This window comes from Chenopodium quinoa, unplaced genomic scaffold (assembly GCF_001683475.1).
Source record: "Chenopodium quinoa cultivar QQ74 unplaced genomic scaffold, ASM168347v1, whole genome shotgun sequence".
NCBI lineage: Eukaryota > Viridiplantae > Streptophyta > Magnoliopsida > Caryophyllales > Amaranthaceae > Chenopodium > Chenopodium quinoa.
In genome coordinates, this window is record NW_018743919.1 from 2,794,399 (window position 1) to 2,810,748 (window position 16,350).

Here is a 16,350-nt window from a genome sequence, read left to right on the forward strand (position 1 = left end):
TCCAACCAATCTACCTAGTACTAAACTGATTAAACTAAATATTGCGTATCCAAAACTTATTATAAGAAGTAATCGTGTCATGTTACAAGTATACATCATGAATAATTTAATGCATACAACAAATGATTTTAGAAGTTGTGTGAGATTGTTACATTGCTGCATGATGATACAAGGAATGATTTATAAATGTACTATACTTTCCTTTGAACAGCATTCATTTTTTTTTTTCAAGTTTGATGTATCATGTATTCACGTGCATTAGCACAGATACATTCTATTTCAATTCACAAGTAAGATAACGCTCAAATAATAAACTTGATGAAGATGAGTTCAAAAAGGTCTTGATAAGTTCAAATCGTTTTAAATAGATTTGAAAGTATATTTGATAAACTCAAATTAGTTCTAATACAAGATTTACTTGGCCACTGATAATAGACGTTTCTTATAATTAAAAGGTTGGTGGTTCACATTTTATTAGTCATCTGTATCTTAAAAACAACTTTTATGCATCACAAGCGCCTGTATACATTATACTTGCATCACTTGTTGTTACTTACTTGAATTAGTTGAATATGTTGACATAGGAAGTGTTCTTATTATTGTAATTGTCAACCTTTATGCATTAGATTGACTATTATATGTAATTGTACGTCAAATACCACTCCATTTGTTTAATAGACTTTTCCACATTTCGACTATGAATTATGTTATTAATTCTTTTGATTTCTTTGTCAAATCATAATACTATTATTACCTAAGAATCAGTCATGATATGATATCCCCTCAAATTTAAAGAATTAAAAATCCCAATCATACACGATTTGCCAAGATCCCATCATATAATCCATAGCCCTTTGAAAATAGAAAAGGGTGGTTAGTTAAAAAGGTGACTAATTCCAAATCAATTTCAATATATTACCAAATCTTAATGAAAAATCAAATCATATAGAGTAAAGAGCAATAATTTCTGACCTGAAAAATGGACCATAAAAACTCAGCTGCCCCCATTTAAATCAGTGTTTTATTAGTTCACCTACCAAAAATATAAATAATAAATCAATAAATAATTTTGCATATCAACCCAAAATAATTATTTTGAATTTCAAAATTAAATACAATAGCATCTTTTTTGACATTCATCTTGATTCTTGCCCCCCTCTTCCCATCCTTCCCAACTCATCCTCATAAATACCAAACATTTAGAGGCTTTTATATCATTTCCTTTTTGCCCTACTCATTTCATTTCTTCTCCCCCTCTCTTATTGTTTTTTATGCATTTGGTTGTTGTCATATTAATTCAATGAATTCATTCTCAAAACTTTCAAAATCCTTTCTCCTCTTTTCATCTCCCCCTATATCAATCCAAAATTCTCAAACCTCTTAAACAACAACAACAAACCATTAAAAAAGAGGTTTCGCCTCAAGTAGGGTTTCTAGGGCTGTCAGATGTACTCAATCTTATCCTTAGAATTCCCGATGACACGCCCCAAAATTATAATTCTCGGACTAGTTATGCATCTTCAATGAAATAAACATTTCCCTTTTTTCCCTTATGGTTGGTTTTGTTTAAACTTGTGCATGGGATATTGGTACGATTCAATCAGAAAACCGGATTCTCGTAGTAGAGAACCTTGTGTATTTGATTGAGCCGTGCCAATATCCCGTGTAGTAATGAATATTGGTGGTGCGTAGAGCACATTAATTTTGTTGTATGCAGGATATGGGAGAGCAACACAACACTGCCTTTTTCATGTTCTCAACCACCGGTAAGTCATCTTTATTGGAGTATGTTTCTTTTGGTTTATTATTATTAATAAAATAATAAATAAATAGGTGGGCAGTAGCAGGTTATTAATGTTTATTCATCCCAAGTAAATGTGTAGTAACTTTTCAATTAAATAGGGAAGTCGGGATAGAAAATTGTACAGAATTTATTTATTGGTGCTAACATTTTTATATAGGAAAATGTTAAATGTGGGTTAAATTATAAGTAGATGTAAATATATAATGCATCGATGCATTTGATTTAGGAAATCGTATAAATATATAATGCTATACATAGCCCTTAGGGCTACATATAAGCATTAAATACATTCTAGGAAATCGTATAAATTTAGAAAATCATAAAAAAAAAACACTAATTACACTAATTTACGCATGTTTTATATTCCTTAGGGTTAAATATAGCATTATCCTTTTATTTAAGCTTGTTTATACATACTTACAGTAATATTTTTGTTTTAGGCTTCATATTTACAACCCTAAAGGCTGTATATATATATCATCACCCAAAAAAAATCAATTAGGGCTATTTATGAAAATTTTTATATACTCCTTTTTTCCAATAATATAGTGTTTATTTCCATTTTCATGTTCAAACTTTAAAAAACTTTGAAATATAATTCTCATAAATATATAAAAACATATAGTATTGTAGATTCATTGTGTAATTTTATACTTATAATATCTATTTTTTTTTTAATTCATATAAGTTTCTTTAATTTGTAACTAAAGAGATTAATAGTCAAAGGTATATTTATATATTAATTGTGCAAATGGATAGATACTATAATATGATGGAGGCTTTGTATAAAGAATTAAAAGTGAAAAATTAAGTTACTATGAAAATAATTATCTCGATAAAAGCATGATTTTTTCTTACCTTCAATCAATAGTACGGAAATAAATTAAATGATTTATGTAGCAATGAGGATTGTATACATTGTACCTTTTCAAAATGGAGTCAGTTTAGCAATGCGCAACAAAATCAAGCATTGATCGATAATATTTACGTTTGATTTAGGATTGATAATTTTTACTTTAGGCTAGTTATATACCCAAAAAAAAAGTAGGAAAATTGATTTTGGCACACTTTCGATTGGTTTTTGATAAACGGGTGTGGGCCACACCTAACACCCGCCACAAGTGCCCACTATATAAGGGTATGTTCTATTCACCTGATTTTTAGATATCTAAATATATTATAGGAGCCCTAAGTCCAAGTAGGTTTACCTCAAAACCATATGGCAATGAGGGGAGTAGCCCCTTAACCTTATAAACAAGACACAATTTCTTCTCTTCTTTAATGTGGGATACACATCCCAATATTCCTCTTCATTTTTACATTCTTTTAATATGAGACAACACTTTCACTTGCATGTGGGGGGTTGCTGATAGGCTCAAAATTTTTGGCACACTTCTATTGAGAAGAGTATTACATATAAATATTGGTGTGCCAAAATCATTTCCATAAACCATAGCCATGTGATAAATTGTTAAATTTGTCTTAATGTGTAGCTACCATCTTATTGATTATCAAACCATCTAAAAATGCTTTAAAATAAGCACTTAATATGGGATAGGGACTTAGGGAGTACTTTGTATAACATATGGATAGGAAGATGTCAGAGTAATAACAGCTTGTAAATAACTTGTAATTTGTGTGTAAAAAAAAACTTGTAATTTGAATTGGATGGAATATAAAAAGATTTAAAACAAATTTATAAGTTGTAATGTTAGAATTCAAATTAATTAGTGATATTGTAGCATTGTTATAAAATGAATGGTAAAACTTAACTTTTTCTATTTTATAATTGTTGCAATGTTTTTAATTTAGGAAAAGACTTTCTCCGTTCCTTTTTACTTCATTCATGACTATATTCTTTCTTACTTATAAATTACAAAAGATAGTCAAAATTAAAGTGAGTGCATAAATAGTGCAAAAGTCAAACTATGTCTAGTAAAAAAAATAAAATTATATATTAAAAGTAATTTAAAAGGATTGTATAGCATAGTAAGCACCATGATTCACATGTTATTCTGACTAAAAAAGAGGATATTATGCTTTGTGTACCTTTCTGACTAAAAAAAAATCATAGAATCAAGAAGAATTAGGGGGAAGTTTGGTCACAAACTTTTACCAGCTTGATCTTCATATATGTTATAATTCAATGGTGTGAAAAACAGTATAAGATTAATTAAGAGAGACTCAAACTTTAAAGGAGGTGGTTGTACTGAGTCAATTTGCAAGTTTTAAGGTTACTTAATAAGGGGACTATTGGAGGAGATCCAAGTTTATGTTTGTGACAAACAAAATTGCACGACGTCAAAATGGTTTATCTCATTGATAAACTTGTATTTCTTTGGGATTAATGAGGCTGGAAATGGGTTAATTACAGATTTATTTACTTGTGTTTTAAAAATGATCGATAAAATAAAGTAATTAATCCGATCAAATTATATATATATATATTTTTTTATTTATATTTTTATTTACTCATTTATTTTTTAAAAAATTGTAATAAAATTTCATCATATTTAAAAAATACTATATTAATAGGAGAGAAGACGGGTAGAAAGTTTGTGAAAATGGGTATACAATGATGTTAAATTTGACATTAGATCATAATGAATTAGTTATTAAAATTATAGTGTAACTACAAGAAATATTAAAGCATTATATCATCAAAAGATCACTCTTCGATTATACATTAATTGTATTAATTAAATAATTAATTAGATGCGCATAATTTGTTCTACGCCATTTTTTTTTTTTTTTTTTACAGCAATTTTAGAAATGAAGGGATGTGCATTACTAATGCTACTATTATAAATAATATTTGATTTATACCTAACCATTACACACTGTTTAGATAGAGTTATGTATATCATTTTTGTAATGAGTGTTTTTTTAAAAGTAATGCACTGTATTTTGTCTTTCAAAAAATATTACTCTACAATTCTTATTCAAATCTATGTTATTTTGCATATACTAAGAAATTGGATGCATGTTATATATTTAATGTCTTTGGTATATCGAAGTGACATATAATATTGTACTAATACTATTCAATAAAAATACAAAGTATATTATAACATTGCTTTATTATGAGTGAGGTTTATTGCTATATTGGTATTGTAGACTAACATATATGTACTCCATCTCATAATTATGTAGTGTCTATTTCATTTTACGCAATCTTCAAAATGTATCATTGAGACTAAACTTAAGACGAAACCAAATTAGTCAACATTTAATTTTTAAAAGTTTGACCACTAATATGTAGGTGGACATTATATTATGGAATGACTGAAGTAATAACTTACCGATATGCCTGTCAAAAAAAAAAAAAAAATAGAAAAAAAAACGTATCGATATGACTTGTGTTTTGGATATAATTACATTTAATCTACCGTAAAAAAATACATTTTAAGTTGTTAATCCATAATTTGTTGCTATTCATTTTCATTTACTAACTTGTTGTCCTGACAAATAAACTAATACACATTCTTTCGCCGCATATTGTGGTTTTTTTTAGCATGTCAAACTTTTTGTTAAAACCGTGATATAAGTGACATTAGCGAGATAATGTGACAGCTGAAAATACTTCAAATACTTCCGGCGCCGAATTGTAAATGGAAGTAGGTGAAGGTTCCTGTGGAAACTTTGACCCTGAATTTGAAGTGTTAGACTTGGATCCGGAAGAAGTATGTAGGTGTTTTTATTAGTAATTGATTTTTTTTATGGTTGTTGTAGTTATTATAGAAGAAATTTAGATTGGTTTAGTATAAAAATTGTGTTTATTGTTGGATTTGATTTGAGTTAGTAAAGATTTGATTATTTAAGTATAATTGGATATGTGTTTCTGGACTTAAGATTTGACTACGATATAAGTTTTTGATTGCTTTACTTATTTCAGTTAAGCATTCGTTTAAGGTAAATGTAATTATATGCTTTTGTTGTCATGAGTTTTGTTAGATATGAGGAAGTAGGAGAAGTAAATAAATGTCAGTAAGTATATGCTCCTAAATGAATATTAGTTTGTGAGTATTGAATTTTCTGGTTAGATTTTGATAATGTTAGTTTTAAGTGAAGGTTTTTTTGGTTAGATTTGTTAACTAATTAGTTTGCTTATGGCAAGGGATTAATTTTGTATATGAATGTATTGAATTTTGTATTGCGAACAAACTTGTTAAGTAAGTAATTAATTTGGCCTGACCAGAGGCATAATTTGATCTTAATGTGATTGTTATAACTATGTCAGGTTGGTATCATGGACACCCCAGTAAATGACGTGTTAGGGTCGTCTGTGTTTGTGGATGGTCCAAATGAAAATGAAGCATAATTTGATTAGTTACTTGGGAGGATGCCGATAAATTCTTCAGGAAATATGGCAGACAAAGGGGATTTGGAGTATTCCGGGCAGCTCGGAATTACAAGATAGAGAATGGTAAAACAGACAAGAGTAAGAAGAGGAGCTACATTTGGCGGTGTGAATGTGCTGGTAAGCCAGACTTACGAAGAAGAGTAAATGGGAAAAGGGTGTATGGTGGTGGTTTAGCATTGGATCTAAATAGGAGGAAGACTAAGAAGTGTGGCCGTCCTGTGGAAATGAGGGCTGCTTGTAAACCTCATGGTTCTTGGGAAGTGCGGAAGGCAATCATAGAACATCAGTATCACAATCCAACTCCCCGAAAGTCTCGATATATTTCTATGTACCGGCAGGATGAAATTACAACTGCGGTTAGGAGGAATTTGTTCAATGATTGTAGTGCTGGTACTAAGGTTACACAAGTGCATCGTAGTTTAGCAAAGGAGCGTGGTGGGGTAGAGAATATGGCCCTTACGGAGAGGGACTTGAGGAATGTACTGGCTCGGGAGAAGAAGTTGAAGATGAACGGTGGTGATGCTAATGCCATGCTTGCCTATTTTAACAAAATGAGTTCTGATAATCAGAATTTTTTTCCACAAGTACAGATTAGATGAACAGGGTCGGTTAACGGATGTGATGTGGGTGGATGCACGTAGTAGGGTAGCGTATGAAGAGTTTTGGGATGTTGTGTGTTTTGACTCGACATATGTTACCAATGAATATGAGCTACCGTTTGCCAACTTCGTGGGTGTAAATCACCACGGACAGACCATTCTTTTGGGATGTGCTCTAGTATCCCATGAGAACACAGAAACTTTTGTGTGGTTGTTTACCAATTGGCTAGATTGCATGGGTGGAAAAGCACTTGGTGGTTTCTTGACAGATTAATGTGCTGCAATGAGGAAAGCTCTGAGTATTGTCATGCCCAATTCCAAGCATAGGTGGTGTTTGTGGCATATTGTGATTAAGTTTGGTAACAAGCTCGGAAGCTATGCGAAGTACCAGGAATTTCATGATGTCTTACTGAATGTTATATATGACAGTTTAAGCGCAGATGAATTTGAGCTTAATTGGACTTTAGCAATTGAGTCTTATGGTCTTGGATCGGATGAGTGGCTTTCAGGTGATGTTAATTTTCCAAGTCTTTTACTTGTGATTTGTTAATTTTGATGGTTATTATTTTGGTGTTTTAGTAGTAAAGCACTTATTATCAAACTATCAAACCAGAAAAATTACTCACTTGTTTAGAAGAGCAGGGCATGTTTAGATATGCAAACTAATGTTCAAGGACAGTTGTTTTTGAGAATGGTTGTAGTAGAATGATAAAGCAGGTAGTATAACTTTTGGCATTTATTAACAATAATGTTTGAAAAATATGGAACTTGTGTTGAAATAAATCAAGTAACCTATGAATATGCAAAAGTGATGGATGCTATATTGAGGCTGACATCCTAACGAACTAAGTTTGTGATATTGTAAGTAACTAAGGTGGAGAGCCTAATTTGCTGCAATTAATGTGATCTTCACAAATCTGCAACTTGCTGCAATGACATCCTATGTCTTTGATTATAATTTTGTTCATGCATGTTTGTTTATAACCTTGATAGAGTCAATACTGTTCTGCATATGTCCATTTATATTTGGTTTGTTTTTACTCTTGATTGAGTGATATGGTCTGGTGTGTTCCCCTGACAGTTGGCTATGTGGTTTGCATAAAGATCATTATTGGTTATTTATTTATTTTTAGGACTTGTTCACTTCTCCTGATGATTTAATTTATTTTTATATATTTAGATCTTTGTCAATGTTTTATGATTAGACAGTAATGGTGAACTTGTGTCTTGATCTTTTGAACTCATTGAGGTGTAAAGATTTAATCTATTTTTGTCATAGGTCTGTTCAAGGAGAGGCATATGTGGATCCCAGCCTACATGAAACACCTATTTTGGGCAGGGATGAAAACCACGCAGCGTTCAGAGAGCAGCAACAACTTCTTTGACAAGTACGTGAAGAGGGACACTCGTTTGTACCAGCTTGTGGAGAGGTACTGTGATGCCATGGAAAACAGGGTCAATGCGGAGAAAGAAGCTGATGCCAACAGCGCCATGTGATTGAGGCATGTAATCACTGGTTTTTCATATGAGAAAGCCTTCCAGAAGGTGTACACTGATGCAAAATTCGTAGAGGTACAGGAGCAATGCACCAGGTTTATGTACTTGAGCGTTGTTGGGAAAAGGGAGGTATCTAAAAATGCTGTGGAACATTTGGTTCAAGATAGGGTCTAATTTTACGATAAACAACTGAAAAAGGAAATTCCTGTGGATAGGAAGAGAGTCTACACTGTAATGTTCAACTCTGAAACAAATGACGCATTATGTGAATGCAAGCTGAGTGTCATGGAATCATGTGTAGGCATCAATTTAAGGTGTTTGATGATAATGGGGTAAAACAAGTCCCTTCAAAATATATATTGAGGCTGTGGCGTAAAGATGTCCATAGGTGTCACACTCGGGTGAAGGAGGCATACCATGATCCTTCCAAAACAGAAGAAGTTAAGAGGTATGATAGAATAATAGTCCAGTTTGAGAGTGTGTGTCTTAAGGCAGCAAGTCGTCCAGAGTATGCTAAAATGGCGTTAGATGCAATATGCAAGCTGGAAAATACCTTGGATGCTGCCATCCAAAAGGAAAGTGTTAATGCTGCCATCCAAAAGGAAAGTGTTAATGGTGCTGATAGTGATTCTGCCACTATGGAATCGTCCCCTTCAGTGAATAATGATGTGGAAGGGGTGGGTACCATGCCTCCATCTGAATTAGGGGATTCGTGTCTGAACAGTTCTGCATTGGGGCTTGACGATATATCAGTTGACCCATTAGTTAACACTCCAACTCAAGCTGTACTTGTTGCAAACGAGGTTTGTCATAATTCGGGAAGTTCTGTGGATGAGAACCTGGCTTGTGATGTATTAGTGCAGAAGGCCTTGTCTGTTGGCGATCCAATCTCTCGGAAAAAACCACATAGACCGAGGGCTAAGTGTTTCCTTTCGTTTGCAGAGAAATGTGCCAAGAAAGCATTGTCCACACGAACTAAGACAGACAATGTGGTAAACCTAAAGTTTGTTGTTTTTCTTTGGATATTTTGTAGTTCATGCTACATTACTTGTAATTCATTGATGGTGTTGTTGTGAGTGTAGGGCAACTGTGTTTTGACTGAGGTTGAACCTGAATCTAACAACCCTCCTAAGCAAAAAAGAAAAAGATGAAGGAAGTCCAAAGAGCAGGAACTTCCCGCAACTGTTATGCCAGTATGTCATTAACTAATTAAAATGCAGGATTGTAAAAGTATGCTGTTTTAAATCAATGGTATTCTGAAGTTCAAAGCTTGTTTTAATTCATACACAGGGGCATATTTAGGAGGAAGTTCAAAGCTTGTTTTGATCCAACCAAGACAATACTATTCCTGGTTTTATCCGTGTGATCAGATGAAGAAGATGAAGACATACTTTTTTCCTCTTTTGATAAAATCAGTAGGAATTGTATGTATGGAGTTGTATTTATATAAGATAGAGTGTGAACTTTGAAAGTCCTAAACCCTTTAACATTGATCTTTTTCTTTCTAGTAGGAAAAACATTAATAATTTGCCTATCTTTTCTAATAACTGTTACATACACCAATTTTTATTTAGAGCATTTATTTTATGTACTACAAAGTTAAAAGTGGTTGAGTTTATATTAAGGTGAAATAAAAACTTTCATATATTTATTTGTGTTAATGAATAAGTCCTCGATGATTGTTATTTTACGTAATTTTTAAATATATTAATATTTAAAAATTAACTCAGAAAATATATAATATTAATACCATAGTCTTGTTTAATTCGTAGTACAATCAAGAGTAATTTATATAAGGGTAAGTTACTCATGTTAAATATTAGTTTTAAACATACTAAAACTACTATTGCATTTTCATTGCAATTACATATTTATTTAACATTATCATGGCTGGCACTCTTCTCCATGGTTATTGTTCCGAAAGAATTTTCCTTCATCTTCTTAGCATTTTAATGAACTCTGTTTACAGCCAGACCAGCTGCCATGTCCACCATCAACCTTCGTCGGATAAAATAGGGTGCATATTCCTTCCTGATCTATATACAAAATGATATGATCATCAGTGACTACACATTTACAAAATGATATCATAAATGATAAGACATTTTAAAATTTACCTGAGGGAAAGGTGGTTGCTCTTCCATTAATACCCGTTCCTCGAAAAAGTTGTTCACTTACTTTATCACACTTTACGACTAGGCCTGGTTATTGGGTAGGGCTACCCAATGGCAAAAGGGTTGGGTCTAATACTAAAGGGTTTTGACTCTTTAATTTTTTAGTGGATAGGATTTTTATAGGGTCTTTTTTTATAGGGTTTCAATTAGAGCCCAATAATTTAAGAATTAAAATAAAAAGTCCAATAATAATGGTTAAGGGTCAGCTCCACTCACCCCTTCGCTTACTTAACCCCAATAATAATTTCCAAAAACCTTTCTCTCTCCTCCATTGAAGCGCACTCAGAGTTCTCCATTGAAGCCGCTTCTCAAGTATCATCATTTTCTCTCTCTTAATCTGTTCTTCAATTTTGATTCATGTTTTCGTTTTGTTAATGTTATTGATATGTTGTTCCTTATTTGTCTCGAATTATTGATTATTATTCCTGTTGTAGTTATATAATTCTACTGTAATGAGAGCCATCAAAATAAAAAATAAAAAAAAATTAGTAAAGATTTGCTTGGCAGTGTGTAGATTTCCACTAAAAACATTTGAGGTTAGTTAATTTCGATTATTTTGCTATAAAAATTCGACATAATTGTTCAATTTTTTTTAACGTTTTTGGGTAAAATTTGTTCTTTGAATTGATATAATCATATAATCAACTATGGGAGTCGATTGATAAAACATGTCAATTTTAGTTTCGCTTTGAATGTGTTGATTAACCACATTTTTTTCAAAGTCAAGACTGAAATTATACTCCTGAAGTCGTGGATCATATTCTGCACAAAGCCATAAACTGACTGAAGACTTTAAGACAACATTAACTTTGACTTTAAGCAACAAAAGTACATGATGCACAATGGTTTTTCCTTACTCCTGAAGTAGATTCAGAAAATTAGATGCTTTATCGTATTTCAATAAAAAAAAATAAAATAAATATTAAATTTGGGTAAAGACCCGTTAACGACCCATTTCACTTTTACCTCAACCTTAACCCGCATTGACCCTAACCCGCTAAATATTTATCATGACCCGCAACCGACCCGCCCAATAACCACCCCTATTTACGACAATGCAGGAGGCCATATTATCGCTAGTATCAAGTGAACAACTTCATATCGTATCTGTTCAACTTGACCACATATGCGGGTTAAATAACTCCATAAACATCATTTAAATTTCATAACCCTTATTTTAATCATTAATTTATTCAACAAATCGAAATTGTATCGTTAATTCAAGGGGTAGGTTTATAATTTTTTTTTGTTAATGCATCATGAATGCCCTTTTTTATAGTGGTATATAGACATTTAAAAACACTTTATTTTCCTTCAATAACAGCATACACCCCATATGTGAATTTTTTGATTGTAATGTGTCCTAGGTGGTTGTCCTTTTTTGGATGTATTATTGGCTTTGTTTTAATGGATTATAATCCACTAATAACTGAATTTAATTTCAATTAAACTGTATCTATAACATTATAACGGTATAATAAATTATAACAAGAATTCATGTTTGCTTTTCAGAATTCTTATTAGATGTACTACAGGATATGTTTTAACGGATTATAATCAACTCATGAACGAATGTAAAATATATTTAACAGTATTCAGTACATTATAACGGTATAAAATTTAATTGCATGGTGTTCGCTTTTTACGTACAAAGGAATCCATGTCTGCTTTTCAGAGTTCTTATAAGATCTACTAATAAGTTTAAACGGATTATAATCTAATAATGATGGAATGCAAATTATATTTAGCGTGGGTATACGGGAGGCACATTCGTGTTGTGGGACCATCGGAAGAGCGAATCAAAAGACATTCAAATTACCACAACTGCATATCCTGTTTGTGTGACAGGGTCTATATTGGTAATGATTTACAATTATGCCAATAATTAGTGTTTTTATTGGAATAATACCAATACTGACATTTTTACTACGTTTAATTGCAGCCACTTGATCTTGAGGAAGAAGACGAGCCGTGGACTTCTCTTGATGATATCGAGTAACGCGGACACAAAACAGCTACATGACGGCAATTGTGACTTAATAACCTTTCGTAATTTTGTTTGTGTTTAAAATATTTACAATGTGGGCCCGTGATGAAGTATGAAACATTTATTTTATGTTATCGTACTTTTATTTATCTTATTGTCTGTATGTTATTTGATGTAGGAAACAAGAGTTGGGGTACTGTTATTTGATGTTTAAGTAATGTTTAGATGTTATTTTTTGTTTATATACTGTTTTTTAATGTTATAATGGTGTTATAAATTGCTCCTAAACTGTTTTTATATGCTACATTACTGTACGTATCCACCAATTACTATGGATTTATAATTTATCTTATTGTGTGTATGTATAAAACCTGGAAACTGTGAATTTATTTCTACATACTGTTATTATTTTATATATACAATTATATCTTACTTTAAACTGTTCGTTATATGTAGAAATTATGATTTATGTCAATCAAGTAGGAAGTTATCAGCGGGTTTTGTTCTTTGTTAATTATGGGATTTTTAAGTGGAAACTTTGTAACTCCCTTTAAATAACAAAATAGTCGTTGGTTAATTTCATACCCCAACACTCTTGCTTCTAGAAAACATCATGGCCCCATCATCTTCTTCTTTGCTTACGTTCTTCGCAATGATACAGCCATTCAACCCCACCTTTTACAACGTCCTAGACCCACCATTTCGTCGCCGTAGGGACCAAGAACCACAAGCTGAGGTGGATACCTTGCAAGAATGGGTCACCAATGGTGAGCCCCCTATACGCAAGTTTTGGGCATACGTGACTCTCAAACGCCGCAACCGTTGTTTGATGTTCTCTCATCAACTAGCAACACTCAGCCTCAGCTATTTCTAGGTTGAAAAACTGTACGTACCACATGAATACGGTTAGCCTGGTATACACCCGTGTAGCCCTTTGCAAACTTCTTTTCCAATACGCGTATCTGCACAAAGCAAATCTTTACATGTAAGGCTATCCTCCCACTGATTATTCAAAATAGGGGTGCTTCTTCGGGCAGACCCTATGGGACTAGGGCTAGTAACAAGAATGCAACCTTAAACTCAAGAACATCCTCAAGTGGAGCTACAACTCATCCACTAAATTTTTCCTCAGTATCCCTTTCACATTGCTAGGGGTAATTGTACTGAATTGAGTTTGCACACCACGTTGTAAACAGTACACTAACCCTCGCAACAATGTCGAACTACCGGGAGCCTTTGACCAGGAACCATTGTCTACCAATTTCCACGATTTTTAGGGCCTTTTTTGCTATGTATTCGCTAGGTTTTCCTACGAGTTTTCCGGTGAGAAATTTTAAGAGAGAAAAATAGATCTTTTTGACAGCGCTGTAACTTCTAAAGAGAGGAAAGAGAATTTTTTAGCCCAGTAACAACTACTAAGTTACCGTGATTTCTAACCGACGAAATGACTGTTTTGCCCCTGGTATTGGACACAAGTGTCCCTACCGGGTAGCGGTCCATTACACCCCTGACCCTGTATGTATTTGATGCTAAATGAAAGGAAATGGTAAAAATGACATTTGATTTGATTCCTAATTTTGTTTATCACATCCATCCCAAGATTTAAACTAAACTATTTATCATTCAAATTAGTTATTCATTTATTCGTTAATAATATTGCATCATATTGTTTGCTAATTTCCATTCTAATACCTACTTCGTATTACTTACGCCGTCAGCCCGTCAAGCATAACAAGCACTTTAGTAGCAGATTTAGGCCCTGTTCTTTTGAGCTGTTCTGCTCTGCTCTACTTTGCAGTGTTGGAAGCTATGTTATGCTCTACTCTGCTATGCTTTGCTCTGCTAACCCGAGCTTTACTATGCCCAGAAGCTCAAAAGAATAGAGCCTTAATCATTGTTATTTCAATAGTTAAGCAAGACCAGTCCACTAGTAGTTTGACTTGCCACGTCAACTCATCCAACATTTTTTTTAGATACATCATATGAAGTACTTAGTACTCGAAAATTTTGTATATCAACCGTCCAAAGTTCTCTAATAAAAAAGTACAACACTTGTATCTTGAATGACTTCACCTCCACAACATTCAACATAACAATTCATCTTTAAATTTTTTAATCCTTCGTTGATTATTATGTGTAATTTTGGGGTATTATTTGTGAGATATAAAAATTTTCAAAGTTGCACATAATAATTAACGGGGGTAGTATTAAATTCTAGTAAGATTGCTTGTTTTGATTTTAGTTACATACTCCAATGATCAAAAAAGTTGTTCAATAATGTAATTAGAGACCTCCAAAGTCCAAGCCATATATAACAAGTATGCGCAATTTAGTTATATTGTCATTTGCTAGTAAATTGGCCTTGTTTGGCAAATGGTTGTTGGCTGTTGGCTGGTTCACTTGGCTTGTTTGACCAGCTGAAATGTTTGGCTGTTTATAATGGCTTTTGAAATTGGCTGTTTAAGCTGGTTATTTATAAAAGTGTTTGGTAAATTTAGTTGGTGGTTGCTAGCTATTTATTGGATAATTTGTGGGCCAATAGCCAACAAAAAAAGCTACTCATAGCAACTTTTTCATTTTGGCTTAAAAGCCAATTACCAAACACTTTTTTTAGCTGTTTGACCACATAAAAAAGCCAAAAGCTAACCAAAAAACCATTTACTAAACATGACCAATGACTAGTTATCTCAAATGTATGTCGTTGTTGAAATCCTTAATCATATGGATATCAGGTATAAATGATTTAAAAATTCATAACATACTAATAATGGAAGTCACATAATTCTTGAATGTTGTCAATATGACAATATGTCATGTCTTATTGTCTTTGGTACACTCAACTAGATTCAAATAACACACTTTCAAATTCATCTTTAAAATTGATTGAGCACCTCAGTTCAAGGTTTGTGGAAGGTCAGGAAAATAATGTTCATGAAAGGTAATCCTAAAATTTGATTATGCACAATTTGAAATCAATCATTGATCGAATCACAAAACTGAGCATTTGAGTACAATTTATTGAAGATAAAATCTCAAATACCAAACCAAATATGACCCGATTTCATGTCAAATCGTGATAGGCCTAATATACGAGGGAGCCTTAGTATCTCAAATAAAGATATATTTTTTGTATCTCAAAATGGCACTATTGTAAATATAAAAAAAAGTATGAATTTTTTAATATTTTTTTTTGTACTTTTTTTTTTGTCCTTTTTTTCTTCTTAGTGTTCATCATCTCCATCCTCTATCTTCTTCATGCTTTCCCTCCATTCTCCATCTTCTTCATACTTTCCTCCATCTCCATCCTCCATCTTCTTCATGCTTTCACCACCATATTTCCGGCTTCGTCACCGAATCAAACTAAAACCCTAATAGAAAAGAGAGAAAAGAAGGATATGCTTAACCCTTAAGGGAAAGGTTGTGTCTTTCTCCATTGAAGACCTTCGCCATATTCGATTTACCCATTGAAGTTTGTTAAAATCTCCATTAAAGTTTTTCATTTCTCCATTGAAAACTTCTAATTTTGTTTGAAAATAGAGGTTTTTTAGTCAAAATTACAACATTAACCCTACTATTAACTTGCAAAAAGACCATAATGTCCCGTTGAGATGGTTCAATGTATCTCAAGTTGAGATACATGAATTTTCTCCTAATATACCTTGGCCATATTCCAGACTTTCAGTTATGAATTTACAATGCATTGTCCTTTTTAGTTTGTCTTATGTATTGTTTAATCTTTGGCATAAATTAAACATATACGGAGTACATAGACACAAACACAAACACCTAGATATACGTTCTAACTTGTCGATTTGCAAGATTTAATTTTTTTAATAACGTGCCATGTTTTTTCATATCATGCTGGCTTAAACAGAGAAACAAATGTATTAACTATTACTAAAACAGAGTATGCTGACATCACCAAC

The 16,350-nt window shown here is 32.5% G+C and overlaps 1 protein-coding gene and 1 long non-coding RNA gene across 2 annotated transcripts; both read left to right on the forward strand.

Moving 5' to 3' along the window:
* Nucleotides 1–1,038: 1,038 nt before the first annotated feature.
* Nucleotides 1,039–9,797, forward strand: LOC110687377. The gene is made up of 5 exons (XM_021864022.1): nt 1,039–1,766; nt 6,045–7,275; nt 8,046–9,255; nt 9,346–9,456; nt 9,554–9,797. The coding sequence occupies exons 3-4, from the start codon at nt 8,533–8,535 to the stop codon at nt 9,412–9,414; spliced, it is 792 nt and encodes a 263-aa protein (XP_021719714.1). The 5' UTR covers nt 1,039–1,766; nt 6,045–7,275; nt 8,046–8,532; the 3' UTR covers nt 9,415–9,456; nt 9,554–9,797.
* Nucleotides 9,798–10,483: 686 nt separating this feature from the next.
* Nucleotides 10,484–12,757, forward strand: LOC110687088. Its single transcript, XR_002504388.1, has 3 exons — nt 10,484–10,749; nt 12,186–12,296; nt 12,380–12,757. It is a non-coding gene; the product is annotated as an uncharacterized LOC110687088 (long non-coding RNA).
* The last annotated feature ends 3,593 nt before the right edge of the window (nt 12,758–16,350 follow it).

Bases quoted from the DNA above. Each gene is read 5' to 3' on its own strand.
- LOC110687377 (XM_021864022.1), top strand. From the start codon at position 8,533: ATGCAAGCTGAGTGTCATGGAATCATGTGTAGGCATCAATTTAAGGTG. The intron at 9,256-9,345 runs GTAAACCTAAAG...TTGTGAGTGTAG, and splicing joins GAACTAAGACAGACAATGTG to GGCAACTGTGTTTTGACTGA.